The sequence below is a fragment of the Chenopodium quinoa genome, unplaced genomic scaffold (genome assembly GCF_001683475.1).
Source record: "Chenopodium quinoa cultivar QQ74 unplaced genomic scaffold, ASM168347v1, whole genome shotgun sequence".
Classification (NCBI taxonomy): Eukaryota; Viridiplantae; Streptophyta; class Magnoliopsida; order Caryophyllales; family Amaranthaceae; genus Chenopodium; species Chenopodium quinoa.
In genome coordinates this window covers 681,695-697,032 of record NW_018742720.1, presented here as the reverse complement: position 1 = coordinate 697,032, position 15,338 = coordinate 681,695, and the positions used below count along the sequence as shown (strand labels likewise).

The following is a 15,338-nucleotide window of genomic DNA, read 5'->3' as shown; positions in this document are numbered from 1 at the left end:
CCGTGCCGCCGCGGGCCGTGCCTGGCGGGCCACGGGCTGGTTTGTGCCGTGCCGGTCGTGCCGGCGGGCCCAGGATTTCGTGTCGTGCCGTGCCGGCCATTTTCACAGGCCAGCCAACGGCACGGCACGGCCCTCGTGCCTGGCGGGCTCGTGTCGTGCCGGCCACGTGCCGGCCTGCGGGCTGGTGCAGTTTTCAAATAATTTTTTTTTATTTTTTTTTTTTTATATGACAACATTATAAATTAATAAGTTTATAATGTATATAAGTTATAAAATTATAATTATAAGTTTTATAAGGTTATAACTTATAAGTTTATAACTTATAAGTTATTAAGTTATGAATTTTATAATTATAAGTTGAATATTTATGTTTTATAATTTGTATATTCAATATTTATATTTATATATTTACTTTATACTATTACTTTAAAATTTAATGTTTATGATTTATTAGTAATTGGTATAATTTTATTTTATTTTAATATGAATTTACAAATTGTAACAAAACGGGGAAAAAAGGCAAATTGGACTTTGGATGTGAATAATGCGTACTTTATATTATTATTACTTGAGTTGAGAAAATTGTACAATGATAACAATGATAAAAATCATACAATGATGGTATTAAACAAAAATTGGAAAATGATAAAATTGATATTTTTAAAATCGTACAATATACAATAATTGTCTATTCTTCTTCTCCTTCTTCTTGCTCGTCTTCGTCTTCGTCTTCGCCTTCGCCTTCAAGGTCATCGGCTAGTTGCATAGATTGGGAACTAGCCGAACCCGAACCGGAAGCGGAGGTTCCTTCTTCGTTGTCGTTGTGGTCGTAAGAACGGTCTTGTGAGCGATTTTCCGCATCCAACCAATCTTTGAAACACACGCACATTTCTAGTGTTTCGGGTTTTAGACTTGTTCTTCTATCGTCTAAAACCCTTCCGGATGCGCTGAAAGCTCGTTCGGAGGCGACGGAGGAAACTTGGATAGCAAGAATGTCTCGTGCCATTGCCGCCAAAGTTGGATGCTTCGAGCTTTGTTGTTTCCATCATGCAAGGAGGTCGAGGCTGTTTATCTCATCGTCGTCCATGCCTTTGGTGAAGTCGTAACTCAGGTACATCTGCAACTCCGAGACGTCGCTTTGCGTTCTCCTGATTGATGAATCACCTGAAAACCTTGAAATCAAGTTAGTAGCTTGTGAAAATAAATGTTTGGCCTTCTTACTTACGTTTTTGGATGGTTGGGAAGGCCCTGAGCGAGGAACGGTGCCATATTTGGCTTCATAGACTCTATATAAAGCAAAAAACTGATCCTTCACATTAGTCTTATAGTTTTCTACATCATCGTCAAGAAACATGCATTGAAAGTAAATGTCAACTAACATAAATGTGTTTTCATACTTTTGCCTAGGATCTAATATGGAAGCAAAAATATAAATCAAAGGAATCTCACTATAATATTTACGCCACTTTTTTTCCATTGCTGGAAGATACTGATCATAATCACTTTGATGGCGATGATCAGCGAAAAGTTGGGCGAGTAAGCATGCATTAGAAAGAAAGTTTTGAGCACAAGGATTGTAAACAGTAGAAAAACAATACGTGATGTTATATAATAACTGTAAAAATTGCATATATCTTTCACAGTTATTCCAATCATCATCATACAAAGCATTTTGTGGAAATTTTTGGTTGTAAAATAATGTTAACGGGCCCTTGTACTCAATTGCCTTTGTTAACATGTCATAGGTGGAATTCCACCTAGTTGGGCAATCGGTTCTAATTTTTATTACCCTTATCTTTTGTTGTTTTAGAAAACTTTTCCATTCTTGGTATCTCATGTTAGAGCTATTAATAGACATAATAGCATCTCTGATTTTGCTGTAGTATGGGCCAATTGCCCGAACTCCATCCTGTACACATAAGTTAAGTACATAGCAAACACATCTAGTATGAAGAGGTTCACCGTCTAATAGTACATCGATTAAGTTTTGTTTGATAAGATTAGCTGTGTATGTCATAGAGGTTGCATTATCAAAAGTCATAGACATCATTTTATCTCGAAGGTTGTATTCGTCTATTGCTTGCATTAAATGGTGAGCAATGTTAATGCCGGTGTGTGGGTATTCCAGCATTTTGAAATGTATAAATAGTGATATTTATAACCACTATCCCAAGAATCGGCTGTTAAAGATACTCTACAGTTAAGGTTACTCAATTCGGCTTGTAACCGGACTTTGTACTCTAGGAAATTTTTCATTGCGGCGGAACGAACGGTTTTCCTAGAGATTCTTTTATGTTGGGGTTGTAGTGCTTTGTTAATGTAGGTGTTGAATGCGTCACTTTCCGAGAAAAGAAAAGGTTGTTCAGCGTGTACTATCATTTTTCCTAGTTCATCCTTATCCCTCTCATAGTTGTATGTAAAGCCGTATGGATGGAATTGGGAAATTTTGGGCTGGGTTGGATCACTAGCTGGTTTTGCACAAGCTTTCATGTGTCTAGATAAGTGTCCCGTCCCGTTTTTGGTAACTGCCGTGAATACACTATTACATGTTTTACATTTTGCCCATTGTTCACCATCTTTACTTAGGACAAAATAACGCCATACCTCACTCCTTCGGTTTTTCAGAAGTAGCATCTCAGTTTCGGTTAACCATTCATGATGTGTGTGATGGTTAGTAGTGGGACTAGTGGGAGTGGCAGTAGAAGGGGTAGAACCGGAGGGAATTCGGGTACTTTCTTGGCTACCTTGGCTAGAACAATAGTTTTGTTGATCACCGATATAATTAGGTGGAAATTGGTATGGTGGTAGTGGAAATTGGTTTAGTGGTGGTGCTGGAAATCCCGACGTATTATATGGCTCATAGCCCGAGGGGAAGTAAATGGGGTCATTGGTTTGACTCGTAATTTGGGGGCTCGTTGTATTTGGTGGTTCCCTAAAACTACTACTACGGATAAGTCGGCCTTTCCCCCTAGACCTAGATGATGGGTTGTTCGATGCCATAATTAACAATTAATTTTTTAATAAAAAGTGGTTAACTATAATAATAATAATTAATAACAACAATTTTAACAATAAAAATATCAATAATAATAATTAATAACAACAACTATAACAATAACAATAACAACAAAAATAAATAATAACAACAATTGTAACAATAATAATAATTAATAACAACAATTATAACAACAACAATAACAATTAACAACAATAATAATTAAACAAGATTATTCTAATAATAACAATAAAACAATAATAAATTTAAGATTAGTTTAGATCTTACAACCGTGCTTCAACGCTCCACTAATTACGATTACGAACTTTTTAATTTTTTCCGATATTAGGAAAATAATTAGAGAATTTAAGAGAATAATTAGAGAATTTAAGAAAATAAGGATTATTAGAGATTTAGAGAATATAAGAGATAAGAAGAAGAGATTGTGATTTTGTGATTTGGGAATGAAATGGAGGTGAGTATTTATAGAATTTTTGGGGAGCAAATTGGCAACAAACTAGCCGTTTTTTAGCCGTTTTTTTGGCTTATTAAGGAGCTAGAATAAACGGTAACATTACCGTTGGCCCGCGGCCGTTCCGGGCCGTGCCTGCGGGCCGACACGACGGGGCAGCACGGCGGGCCATGGTCGTGCTCGTGCCGGGCCGGGCCTGGGAATTCTCAACCCTGTCCGTGGCACGGGAGTTGAACTTCGTGCCGTGCCGTGCTTGAATTCGGGCTGCGCCGAACGGCGGGCCGTGTCGGGCGGCACGCGGGCCAACCCGGCCCGTGCCCAGGTTTTTGTCTCTCTATTTATGTCCTTTCCTCCCTTCTCCAGCATACAGTGTGCCACTGGGTTATGGGATTAACCTTCTGGCCTGCAACATTTTAGTGATGATAAGTAGAAAGTTACAATCTTAATGATTCTCATCAGAATTGTACTTTTCATTTCAGATTTGCTGCAGCCTTAAAGGAACTGAAATTGTGGGTGATGAATGTAGCTCTTATTACTTGAATAGATACACTGCCGATTATATATGGACGAGGTTTATTTGGAATATAACATGGTGGTGTCAACTTAATCCAGGATCTTAGGATCGTTTTCATTCTTGATCATTTTCTGTGATCTCAGTAAAAGGTTTGTGAAGTATCTGCAGTAGTATTTATCACAGTTAATAGAAATGCTACCACATCTGGTATGATTTGTAACTGTAAACTAGTCTGTTCAGGTGTTACTTTTTGGCAGAATCTGACAGAATTAACTCTGGTAGTGAACGACGATGCTGAAACCATACTTGAGGTAGAGAGCATGGCCATATCCAGAAGACCCGGATCGCCTCATCTAAAGATAGTGAAGGATTGCTTTGTGTTCAGAAGACAAGATGGCATTCCTCTGCTGTTGAAACTATCACAACAGCTATAGTTTAGCTTTGAGCCTTTGATGCACTGTTTCTCATGGCTCGAAAATATATGCTGTTCTAGAATAGGTTCATGTTCTTATGTTGATTTAGAAGCATTGATTTCGAATAATGTATCTAAAGATTCTGCTCCCCTCTCGGCATAGAGGGGGTACAGTAACAGAAGTGTTTTTCAATAAACAAGGTCTTTGCATTTTAATGAATTATTTTTGTTTTTATTAGAGCCATTATAATCCAAAAGCAAAACACAGTGAAACTTTTACTCCTTAGATGATGAACAATAGTCCTGTCAAAAAAAAAAAGAAAGAAAAAAAGAAAAAAGATGATGAACAATGCCACTCCTCTCGAGCTGTTGAAGCAGACTTGAATTTTGATAGCATGTAATCGACCATAATAGTTCTAAATCTGAAACTTCAATGGCTATAACCAGCCATTAGTGATCTACATTCAATTCTATACAAAGGCATGCTGTGTTTTGGTTTATCTTTAAGTTAATATTGATTCCATGGTTTGGGTTTGATTGAAAGTTGAAATCCACCACACCCCGAGGTAAGAAAATCAATGCCTTGTGGGGTTTGAAGGATTAGGCCCTAAGGTTTGGGTTCGGTTGCTTCCAATTTCCAACTACATACCGATTCCAAAAATAATATTGAAGCAAACACCCCCATAATTAGCTTCACTACACATTCCATACCAATTACAACTCAAACTATGTTACTGCTTTGAGAATTAAGATATTCTGAAGACCAGTAGTAATAAGGCTAATAGCTGAAAATGGTCAAATGCATACACATATGCACCAGATTCGATTCTTTGAACAACTTTCAAAATTGGAATAACTCATTGCTAATTGTCTAATGTATACAAGGAGGTTACATAACTAATGCAAAAGATTTGAGTCCTCTGTTGGATCAACCAAAATTGACTTCAGTGATCAATCCTCGCGCATCCATGCTAGAAGCCTCACTTCAGACCGTCGCTCATGCCTGGTGGCATCCCTAAACTTTGGGCAAGATTGCTCATTTTGTCCTTCATTGCCTGACAAAAGAACATAACAACCTCAGAAATCTAGAATTAATAATTTCCCCATCATATTTCGTTTTTGCTGTTTCCTTCTTTGGTAATTGAAAGAGTAAACATGGTGTCTCACCAGCACGCTTTTCTGGTGTGCATCTTTGTATGCCTCGGTAACTAAAAGCGAGAGTTTCTGCATGAATGTAAGACAGTTGTTCAGTAAAAGAATAAGTGGATACAACAGAAAAAAGACCACCACATAATAATTAAAGCTCACTTCAGCTCCAAGTTCCATTGCAGCTTCAGTAATCTCAGTCCGAACAGGTTGTTGATTACCAGAAAGGGTTACCTAATAAAAAATTTAAAATAGAAAAAAATTAGATATGAAGATATAGCCAAAATGCCAAATGTACAGAGTCCAGAGAGGAAATACAAGTATTTGTAGTAAAAATTACACAGATATATAACATTAAAGAATGTAGCACACCCAAAGGCCATAGCTAATTCATATAAAGAGGTATCAAGTTACATTTTTCTTTTAATATATTATTTTCCCTGTGGAGAGAGTGGAATGGTAAATATTATGAGAAACAGCATACCTTTATGAGTTCATCTTCACAATAACCATCAAATTCTGCTCTGCAAGACCCAAAAAAATAACAAAAGAAACACTTGTGCTATAGATCAATACATTAAAATTAATATTCTGCTAAAAAAATTGTAAGAAATTAGCACATACGCTGCTAACTCTTTTTGCACTTTAACTGCTTCAACTTGGACAACCATTTGAGCCTTTTTGACTGTCTCGTACAGGTTTTGCATGTTGCCAAGTATTCCAGCCTACATTAGATCAAAAAGGTAAGTTTAGTAGTAACTCAATAATAGATAGATTGAGGGCATGTACACGCTACATCTCTATCAAAATGTCCCTACGTAAAAAAAGTTAGTTACATACTGTCCACAAAAGCATTGTGTTGAATAAAATAGAAAAGAAATTAGGATATACGTATTGCATGAAATTCTTTTCAGCCCATTTTATAGATACAAGTCCACTGTTGGGCCCAAAGCCTGGTGAAAAGCTGTTTATAGTAAGAGCAGATAATGGCTCTTCCAATTCCAGGTTATTCATATGCTTTTCGAATCCTTAATTAGATCTAGGTCCTGATAAATCTAATAATGCAATCTTCTTAGTGTATTTTGGAAAGTTTCTTATTGGAACTATACCTCAGTCCCAGGATAAAGATCAATCATTCTGTGATCTTATATCATTCTTTTTAAATCTCTTGATGTTTGGGGATGACGTCTTGATGATTATGTTTTCCATGCTTGATGTGCCCTGAAACCTGATGGAGTTTTTCCATGTGTTGGCTGTGAAGCTATTAAAAGATGGGAATCCTTGTATAAGTTAGGCAATGTTAGTCAAGCATATGATATATACACTAAGGCCCAGGGTTACCTAATAGGCTAATACGTAGTACGCTAAAATATGGGGAACGAGTACGAATTCACGATGCGCTAGGTGAGAGTATGGTAATATGTTTGAGGCTTTTTGGAGTCATAATATGATATGAACAATACACCCTAATAAATATTAAGGTTTTTTATCTAAAAAAAGGGGGATTTGGTATGAAAATCTGAAATTGGAGTTCGTAACAGAGACGGGAGTATTAGGTAACTATGAAAAAGAAACAAACTGAAGCATGAAGGCAAAAGAAGGAGCCCCCTCCTCCCAAGCCTCTAGGGCGTTTGTTGGAATAATGGAGACAAATAAACAAACCCCGCCCTTGTTGATCTATTCTTACTCTCTGCCACCCCTTCTCATTAATTTCTATCTCTTTGCATTAAGATATCACAACACGAGGAATACGCTAATTTGGGAGTATTAAAACACAAAAGTATTGAGTATTGGAACGTAGTAAGTATCAATATGGAATTCGCTGAGCGAAGGGAGTATTAGGTAACCCCGCTAAGGCCAACCAAAATTTCTGCCTTGAGGCAATCATTGGAATTTTAGTGGGTATGTTTGAGCAAACATCTGAAGTCTGATCTATAATCCTATGGCTAAACCAAAACAAAGAAAAGCCCTTCAGAAAAGCTACATCACATTCACAATTGGGAAGTGAAAGTTAAGTGGAGGCACTTGAAAATATATAATTCAAGGTAAAAGGTTGACTCCTATGGCATAGAGTTAAGTAGGAAGTCATCACTGTTGTTGAGGATCTGAGAAGTGAGGTGATCAAGGACATGGATGATATTGAATTTGCATATATACCCTCTAGATCTGGAAACAAAAGGGAAGACTTGCTAACTATCACTTAGTACCTGATGCTAATTGGTAATGGGATAGAGCCCATAGAGGACAATCTGCTAAACAATGATCAGAAATGTATCTCATAAGAATAAAGCAAGAAAACGAACATACGACTCATGTAGAGCTCCCTGATAAGAATAACAATGAGAATCCAAGTACAGAGGAAAAGAAAAAGTGAACCTCCACTTTGAGGATCCCAACCAGTAATATTGACTGGTTAAATGAAGGGAAGGAAGCTTTATACTCATACACCACAGTGACAGTTCCTACATCAAAGCTGCAAACAATTGGATTGCTAGAAGTCCCTCAAAAGCTAGTTTGAAAAGAACAACTCACCTTCAAGGCACCAATGGATAATCTCATTCAAAAAATACTCCTCTATACAGTTGTTTGAGGGTTACAGTACTCGTAGATGTCCCAGACCTCAAGATGTAAAGTAATTAGCCATGATGGTGCCGACCATATGTTCTTTAGAAAGCAGTCTCTTGTGGCACTGGATATGGATAATGTATTTGGCCACCATCATCCAATACCCAGTCATTTGCAAAATTCAAATTTACATCTCACAACAGAAGCAAGGTAAGCCTAATCGTACTGGCAAGCAAGCAGAAAGCTCAAGAACAATCCGTAACTGACAATCATGGAAAATAAGAGGTTTCAACACTCAGCTATCTAGCATTTCAAAATTATGTTGCTTTTGCGTAGGTGGCAAGCACGAGTTGAAAGCATCCCCAGCAAAGAAGATTGCTAGATTCAATCAAAGTCCTGGTCAATCAGGTGAGGAGTATGGGTGTTTAATATTAGATTCAAGTCTTCTAACTTTGTACTCACTGGGTGACAAGCACCAAAAAAAAAATGTCTACTATTTACACCCTAATTTGGCCAAAATAAAATCATGCCAAAGGCAGGTGAACTATAGACACAAGATGAGCTCACAAATTGTCCATGAAATCATTGAAATGCGTACAATACTTAAACCTACAGGGAGGCTCTGATTTTTCCAAGCAAACATATATGACAACTGCGACAAAGCATGAAGATATTCTGATACAACAGCATATAGAAATATAAGGAAAAGAAAGCTCACTTTTGATGAAGAGTCATCGCCCTTTTCGCTATCCTTTTTACCTCCAAATAAACCATATACACGTACTGATCTTGAGCTCTTCCCAGAGTTACTGTTCGTCCACACCAAACATGGACGGCCAATAGAATTAGCCTGACTATTTAACTTGCCTGTAAAAATAGTAAATGATTAGATTACATGACAATAAGATACTGCAAATTGCATACAACATCTATATGATGCATGGTAACGTTCAAACATAACCAAATAAGAGACTTGTGAAGATAGAAACACTAGATAACATTAATTAGCTGTCAGGCCCATCATACACATTTGAATAGACTAGTTGAGTTTATTACAGGTTTTTCAGTTGCATAGTTTAGGAGTATCCAACCACTCTAAGGCCTAAAATTGAAAACACCTTTGTTCATGGTTTAATAGCATCAACATTACAATCATCTATCTATTCCCAATTAAAAGTCTTTTTTTAACTTTTCTTCAATTTCATCTGTTTTCCAGCTTATGTTTGCGATTTTCCATCTTCTTCTCTAAGCTTCCATCCTCAAATACCCAATCTATGACACACACTTTCCCCATCCTTTACAAAACCCAACTCAGGACACAACTTTGCAACCAGAGAAATGCAAACTCAAAACCCCAAACTCTTTTTTTCACCAGGATATGACATCCTTACGGGATATAACTTCAATGATGGTACAAACATTGGCCAATTATGTCACAACTAGTTCAACAATGCTTTCCTCAGGCAGGCTTGAGGGTGATGTCGTGCCTTTTTTCGTTAATTACTACATTTCATGTTTATGTTCACAATATAATACTAATCTCTCTCTATCGAAGGGTTATTTTTTAAACAAATATTGGTTTATATTGACCTATATATTGAATTTAATTTCTCTCCTTGAAAGAGTTGGGGGCTACAGATTGATTTGTCAAAGGAGATTTGTGCAATGTTGGAGGAGATATCAATCACTCGTGTGCAATCAATTGAATTGATTCATTATGTTCGAAATCTACAATTAATCAATAAACCCCGTCTTAAAAAAAACCCAATCATCTATCTATCAATCACTCGTGGCCAATAGACAGCGTTTTACCCCTGGTTTTTTTTTTTAAAAAAAATTCAACTGGTAAACGCTGTCCCAGACAGCGTTTTACCTTCTGTATTTTTTTAAATTCAGTAGGGCATAAAACGCTGTCTCGAACAGCGTTTTATCCTTGGGTTTTTTTTAAAAAAAATTCAATGGGTAAAACGCTGTCCGAGACAGCGTTTTATGCCCTGTTTTTTTTTTTAAATGAAACGCTGTCCGGGACAGCGTTTCATGGCCATATATCAGCATGTTCACTTCAGCAGAATGCGCAAGAACTCAACCTCAACCTCAACGCTTTCCCTCCTCCCTCTCACACTAAACCACGACCGTACTCAAACACCCGCATTGCCGCCGCCGCCCACCCTTGCGCCACCGCTGCTGCCGCCACCTTGCTGCTGCCCTCCTCCCTCTCACACTCACTCACTCAATTTCGTGGTTAGCCCTAAACTGAATTTAGTGTAATTGCATAGTTATTGTGGTTAATTATTGTGAATTGTATGTAATTGCTCTTACTTGTTGTTAATTCATGTCAATTGCATGTAATTGTTGCTAATTATTAATGAAAATGTGGTACATTGTTGATAATTATTGATGGTGATGTGGTACATTGTTATTGAAATTGTTCATGACATTGGTGAAGTTGATGATGGTGAAAATGTTGAAGTTGTTAATGGTTGAAATTGGTGAGAAGAGATGAAATTGTTGAAATTATTGAAATAGTTTAGGTTGAAATTGTTGAAATAATTCAAATTGTTCATGAAATTGTTGAAATTGGTGAAGTTGTTGAAAGTGAAGTTGTTATAGGTGAGAAGTGTCTTATTTCAGTGTTGATAATTTACCTCGCTCTAGATTTCGATAATCCTAAAATGTGTTTTGGTTATGTAGAATATGGCGTCACAAAATGTAGTTTTGTTATGCCGGTGGGGAGGAGAAATTCTGTTTGATGGACCCCGGGTCGAGTATAGTGGGGGAAATATGGAACCACTAACACTAGAACCGAACATGACTATGAATGATTTGATGAATGAGGTTCATAGTAGTATTGGTTCAGACCCGATGACCGTTGACGTACACATTAAAATGAGGTTTGAGACCGGCAATGGGGTTCAAGTGTTACCGGTTTCTACGAATAAGCATGTGACTAACCGGCCCGCGAGCAAATGTAGTCGTTGTCACGTTCAGGGCCATAACCGGGCAACGTGTCCATCGAGACCCTCAGAGGACCCATGACTGTTAACTGAAATTCGTTGTAATCGTAGATGGAGGAATTATTTTGTAATAGAAAATTTTGATTTAATAACATTTGGAACATTTTGATTTAATAACATTTGGAACATTTGATCGTTAACATTTTGGTTAATTGCTAATGCGTTAACTCTGTTGGGATTTGTTAAATTGCATGTGAACAGATACGATGGACGGTGAAGATCGTACGCCTGGACCCGTTGACCCTTCTGTGCTTACACTACAGGGCACACACCGCAGCGTTGCCGTATGGGATCAGACGGTAATATTGCATTTGTTTGTTCATGGACTACAGCTTGTTGAGTTTATATGGTATATGATCTTAATTTCTTTCTAACAGGTTGATCCGGCAAAGCAGCTCGTTTGCAGGCATTACACCACCAGGTTCATGGTGGGGTGGGGAATCGATCCTCGCGTTTTGGCGTACGTCGAGTTTGTCGGTTTAGGTGGTTTTCACCGTATGGCGTATAGGGAGATCGATCGAGCGCTTGTCACTGCGCTCGCGGAGAGGTGGAGACAGGAGACGCACTCCTTCCACCTACCTGTTGGTGAGACGACCGTTACGTTACGGGACGTGGCGATTCTTACGCGCCTTCCAGTACATGGGTCTGCGGTGACAGGACACGCGTTAGTCGATCCCGTCGGTTTGGTTGGTCGGGTACTTGGTGTCCAGCCAGGTCCCGCTGATATTAGGGGATCCGGGTTGAGGACCGGCTGGGTCCGTGAGACTTTCCGTGAGCTACCACCAGGGGCTGATGACGCCCAGGTTCAGAGATACGCCCGGGCGTACTTGTTCTTCCTCATCTCGGGCGTGTTGTTCGGGAATAAGAGCGGGAGCCATCTCCAGCTCATTTACGTGCAGCTGTTGGACCACGACTGGGATCATATCCGAGGCTACAGCTGGGGTAGCGCCTGTCTGGCGACGTTGTATCGCCAGCTGTGCAGAGCATCCCACGTAGGTGCTAACGAGATTGGAGGTCCCCTGATTGTCCTCCAGGTACCTCACTTATTTCTGTACCAAAAAAACTATTTCACCACGCACTTACATATTTCATACTGAAGCTAGTTTTGTGTCTCTGTGTGCCAGTTCTGGGCTTGGGAGCATATCCATGTAGGCAGACCAGGCAGACCTGCGATACACCGTCGGGGGGAGCAGGACCAGGACGACCAGTACCAGGCGTACGATGCTCCCCCGCTCCCTACACCGGATGAGGCATATGGTTGCAGGTTCGATACAACTTTCATTGAGTTAGGCTTTATTTAATGCGCGGGGTTGTTAACTGAAACATTGTTCGATATTAGGTGGGTGGTACCCAGGCTGACACATGCTCATGCGGCGAGGGGTCTTCCGTATTACCGAGACGCCCTAGACCGACTCACCGAGGACCAGGTAACAATTTAAAATACAGTTTTAGCTTTTTTGTTTTAACATTGTACTTGTTGCGAACTAACATATTCATAATATTACTGTTGATGTGTATTTACAGGTGACATGGGACCCGTATGTACCTGACTTGGTAGATGCCATGCCTCCACATCTGCTAGACCATCAGGCGGAGTGGCGTGCTAGGGTCCCCCTGATCTGTTTCGAGGTTGTGGAGAGTCACCTGCCCGACCGAGTCATGAGGCAGTTTGGACTACGCCAGACTATCCCACAGGGGTGTGACACTAGTGTACAGCTTCACGGCATTGATCGTCGGGGAAAGGGGGAGACCAGCTGGGCGCTGGAGCATTGGCGTTTCCTTCAGCTATGGGAGCAACGGTTGGAGTTCATCGTTGGAGGTGATCTAATGCAGGGGGCTATGGATCCCGACGATCCGTACATGGTGTGGTACAGGCGTATCACACGACGCTTCATCAACCCCAGCTACGCACCACCATCCACACATTACCATCCAGCATATGACATCATTAGCGGATATGTGAGTTATTATTTTTCTACTCCTTTTCAACAATTTCCATATTTGTATGCCATAGATCTGACTGATCGATGATTACTGCAGGCGGCGGATATGGTGGCGATGGTTGATGCGCTATCAGTCTCCCTTGAGTGCGGACCCACTAGAGCCCAGGTCGAGCAGGTGCGAGATATGGGCGTCGCTACCTTACGGAGATATGGTCACGCTCATCTCGCCCACCGGCGGGACGGTCATGATGGCAACTCACAGTTCGATCTCGGCCAGAGCAGCGGTGGATGTGATCCTACGTCACCCAGACACGCAGAGGATTACAACATCCACAGTACTGCGCCCTCTGGTACCCAGGAGGACCCCTCGTCCAGTCAGCTGACTCCCCCACCGCCCCGAGACCCATTCACCACCGTCACTCATTACAGGCGGCGACGTGTCAGACGGAGGGCCGACACTCAGGAGGCAGGACCTTTACCCCGAATAAATGAGTCGGGCTAGTATTATCTGTTGTATTCCCTGTTATTTTGTGTAATGATGTACATAACACTTATGAAATTAATATAATAAATCTTTTTTGAATGACTCCGTGTGTGCTTTGAAGTTAATTTGGTGGTTGGACTGTTGTTGAGCTGTTTCGAGTTTTCTGCAGTGCTTAAAGTTGACGGAACTCCCAGAATATGGTGGTGTTACGTGGTGGGGAGTGGCGGAGTTGGTGGTCGACGGTGGTGGGGTAGGGCTGTGGAGCTGGCTGTTGTGGTGGCTGTTGGAGGACTGCAGCATGCAAGCTGTTTGCTGAAGCTTGTTTTCTGCCTGGATGCTGGTTGCTGTTTCCAGCAGAAAAGCGCTGTCTGAGACAGCGCTTTATGTTCAAGCATAAAGCGCTGTCTGAGACAGCGTTTTATGTTCAAGCATAAAGCGCTGTCTGAGATAGCGCTTTATGTTGAACATATAAAATAGTTGTAGTTGAATTTTTTTTAAAAAAAAAACCAGGGGTAAAACGCTGTCCGAGACAGCGATTTACCCTGGAAGCTTAGTTTGGTAAATAGTTTTGCCACGCAACCATTTTTGTCATTAGTTTACGTTTAGAGCTCAAATTGGAAAAACGTTCAAACTTAAAAGGTCTATAATTAAAAATCATGTATTCCAGTAAATGATAAACCTTTCAAGCAATAATGATTCATGCAAATTAATGATTGGAAAAAATGAAGCTAAAGCTAACACTATTATTCTATTAACATAATTGGCTTAAAAGAACCCTAAATTAAAACGATTAAAACCCCAAATCACAATATCATGAAGCAATTAACATTGTAAGAAATGAATTACAAATTACAATTGAATAAAAAAACAATCAAACATAATTGTTAGAGACTAAAATCAAAAATAATAAACAGGAGTTATAGAAGAGAGAGAGAGAGAGAAAGAGCTTACAGAAGGAGATTGAGGAAGAAGAAGCATGGTAGAATTTGAGGGTGTCATTGAATCTGGAATAAATTGGAAGTTTTGATGTGCTGAGGGGTGTGCTCGTGGACGCCATGGAAGGAGAGAGAGAGAATGACTGTGAGACTGTGAGTGGAAGAGAAGATAACCCCCAACCCCGTTATCGATGAAATGAAGAAAATACAAGTTATCAAATAAAATAAAATAAAATAAAAAATACTCGGATCTAGTAGTAGTATTTTTATAAATAAATCAGCAACTATTCAAAAATAATAATAATAATAAATAAATAAATCAGCAATTTTTATTAGAAAAAATTGTAAAAAATAATACAAAATTTGAACAATCCGCCAAAAACAAGTTAAACTTTTAATTATTTTTAATAATACAAACTTTGAGGGATATCCGCTTTAAATAAGTTAAAACCGATTAGTTACCTCATGAATAAGTTATATAGAACACGTGACATTGTATTATTTTTTTGAAATTATTAAACAACTTTATAAGATAAATAAAAAAATTAAAAAAATGGTTAAACAAGATGTAGGTAAAATAATTTGTTTAAAGCAGATATCCCTTAAAGTTTGTATTATTTAGAAATAATTAAAAATTTAACTTGTTTTTAACGGATCGCTCAAAATTTGTATTATTTTGACAATTTTTCCTTTTTGTTAAATACCGGTCCTATTAATATTGGATTATTCACGAAAATGTCATTCTAACTTAGATATTTTGTTAATTTAATTACAAAATTGCCATGAAGATAAAGGGATCTCAATGATGAAATATCTACATACTCGTTCTTGTTATCGTTCTAATGTCATTAATAAAAA

At 39.0% G+C, this 15,338-nt stretch overlaps 2 protein-coding genes across 2 annotated transcripts; one reads left to right on the top strand and one right to left on the bottom strand.

The window, feature by feature from the left end:
* Positions 1-5,054: 5,054 nt before the first annotated feature.
* On the bottom strand, positions 5,055-14,693 carry LOC110723065 (nucleoid-associated protein At4g30620, chloroplastic-like). The gene is made up of 7 exons (XM_021902343.1): positions 14,497-14,693; positions 8,823-8,971; positions 6,164-6,264; positions 6,024-6,063; positions 5,702-5,773; positions 5,561-5,617; positions 5,055-5,448 (listed from the first exon to the last, which is right to left on the bottom strand). Exons 1-7 carry the CDS (start codon positions 14,600-14,602, stop codon positions 5,374-5,376), a joined length of 600 nt encoding a protein of 199 aa, XP_021758035.1. The 5' UTR covers positions 14,603-14,693; the 3' UTR covers positions 5,055-5,373.
* On the top strand, positions 10,059-14,173 carry LOC110723063 (serine/threonine-protein phosphatase 7 long form homolog). The gene is made up of 7 exons (XM_021902342.1): positions 10,059-10,345; positions 11,320-11,417; positions 11,496-12,152; positions 12,243-12,382; positions 12,458-12,545; positions 12,643-13,077; positions 13,159-14,173. The coding sequence occupies exons 1-7, from the start codon at positions 10,063-10,065 to the stop codon at positions 13,561-13,563; spliced, it is 2,106 nt and encodes a 701-aa protein (XP_021758034.1). The 5' UTR covers positions 10,059-10,062; the 3' UTR covers positions 13,564-14,173.
* Positions 14,694-15,338: the final 645 nt, after the last annotated feature.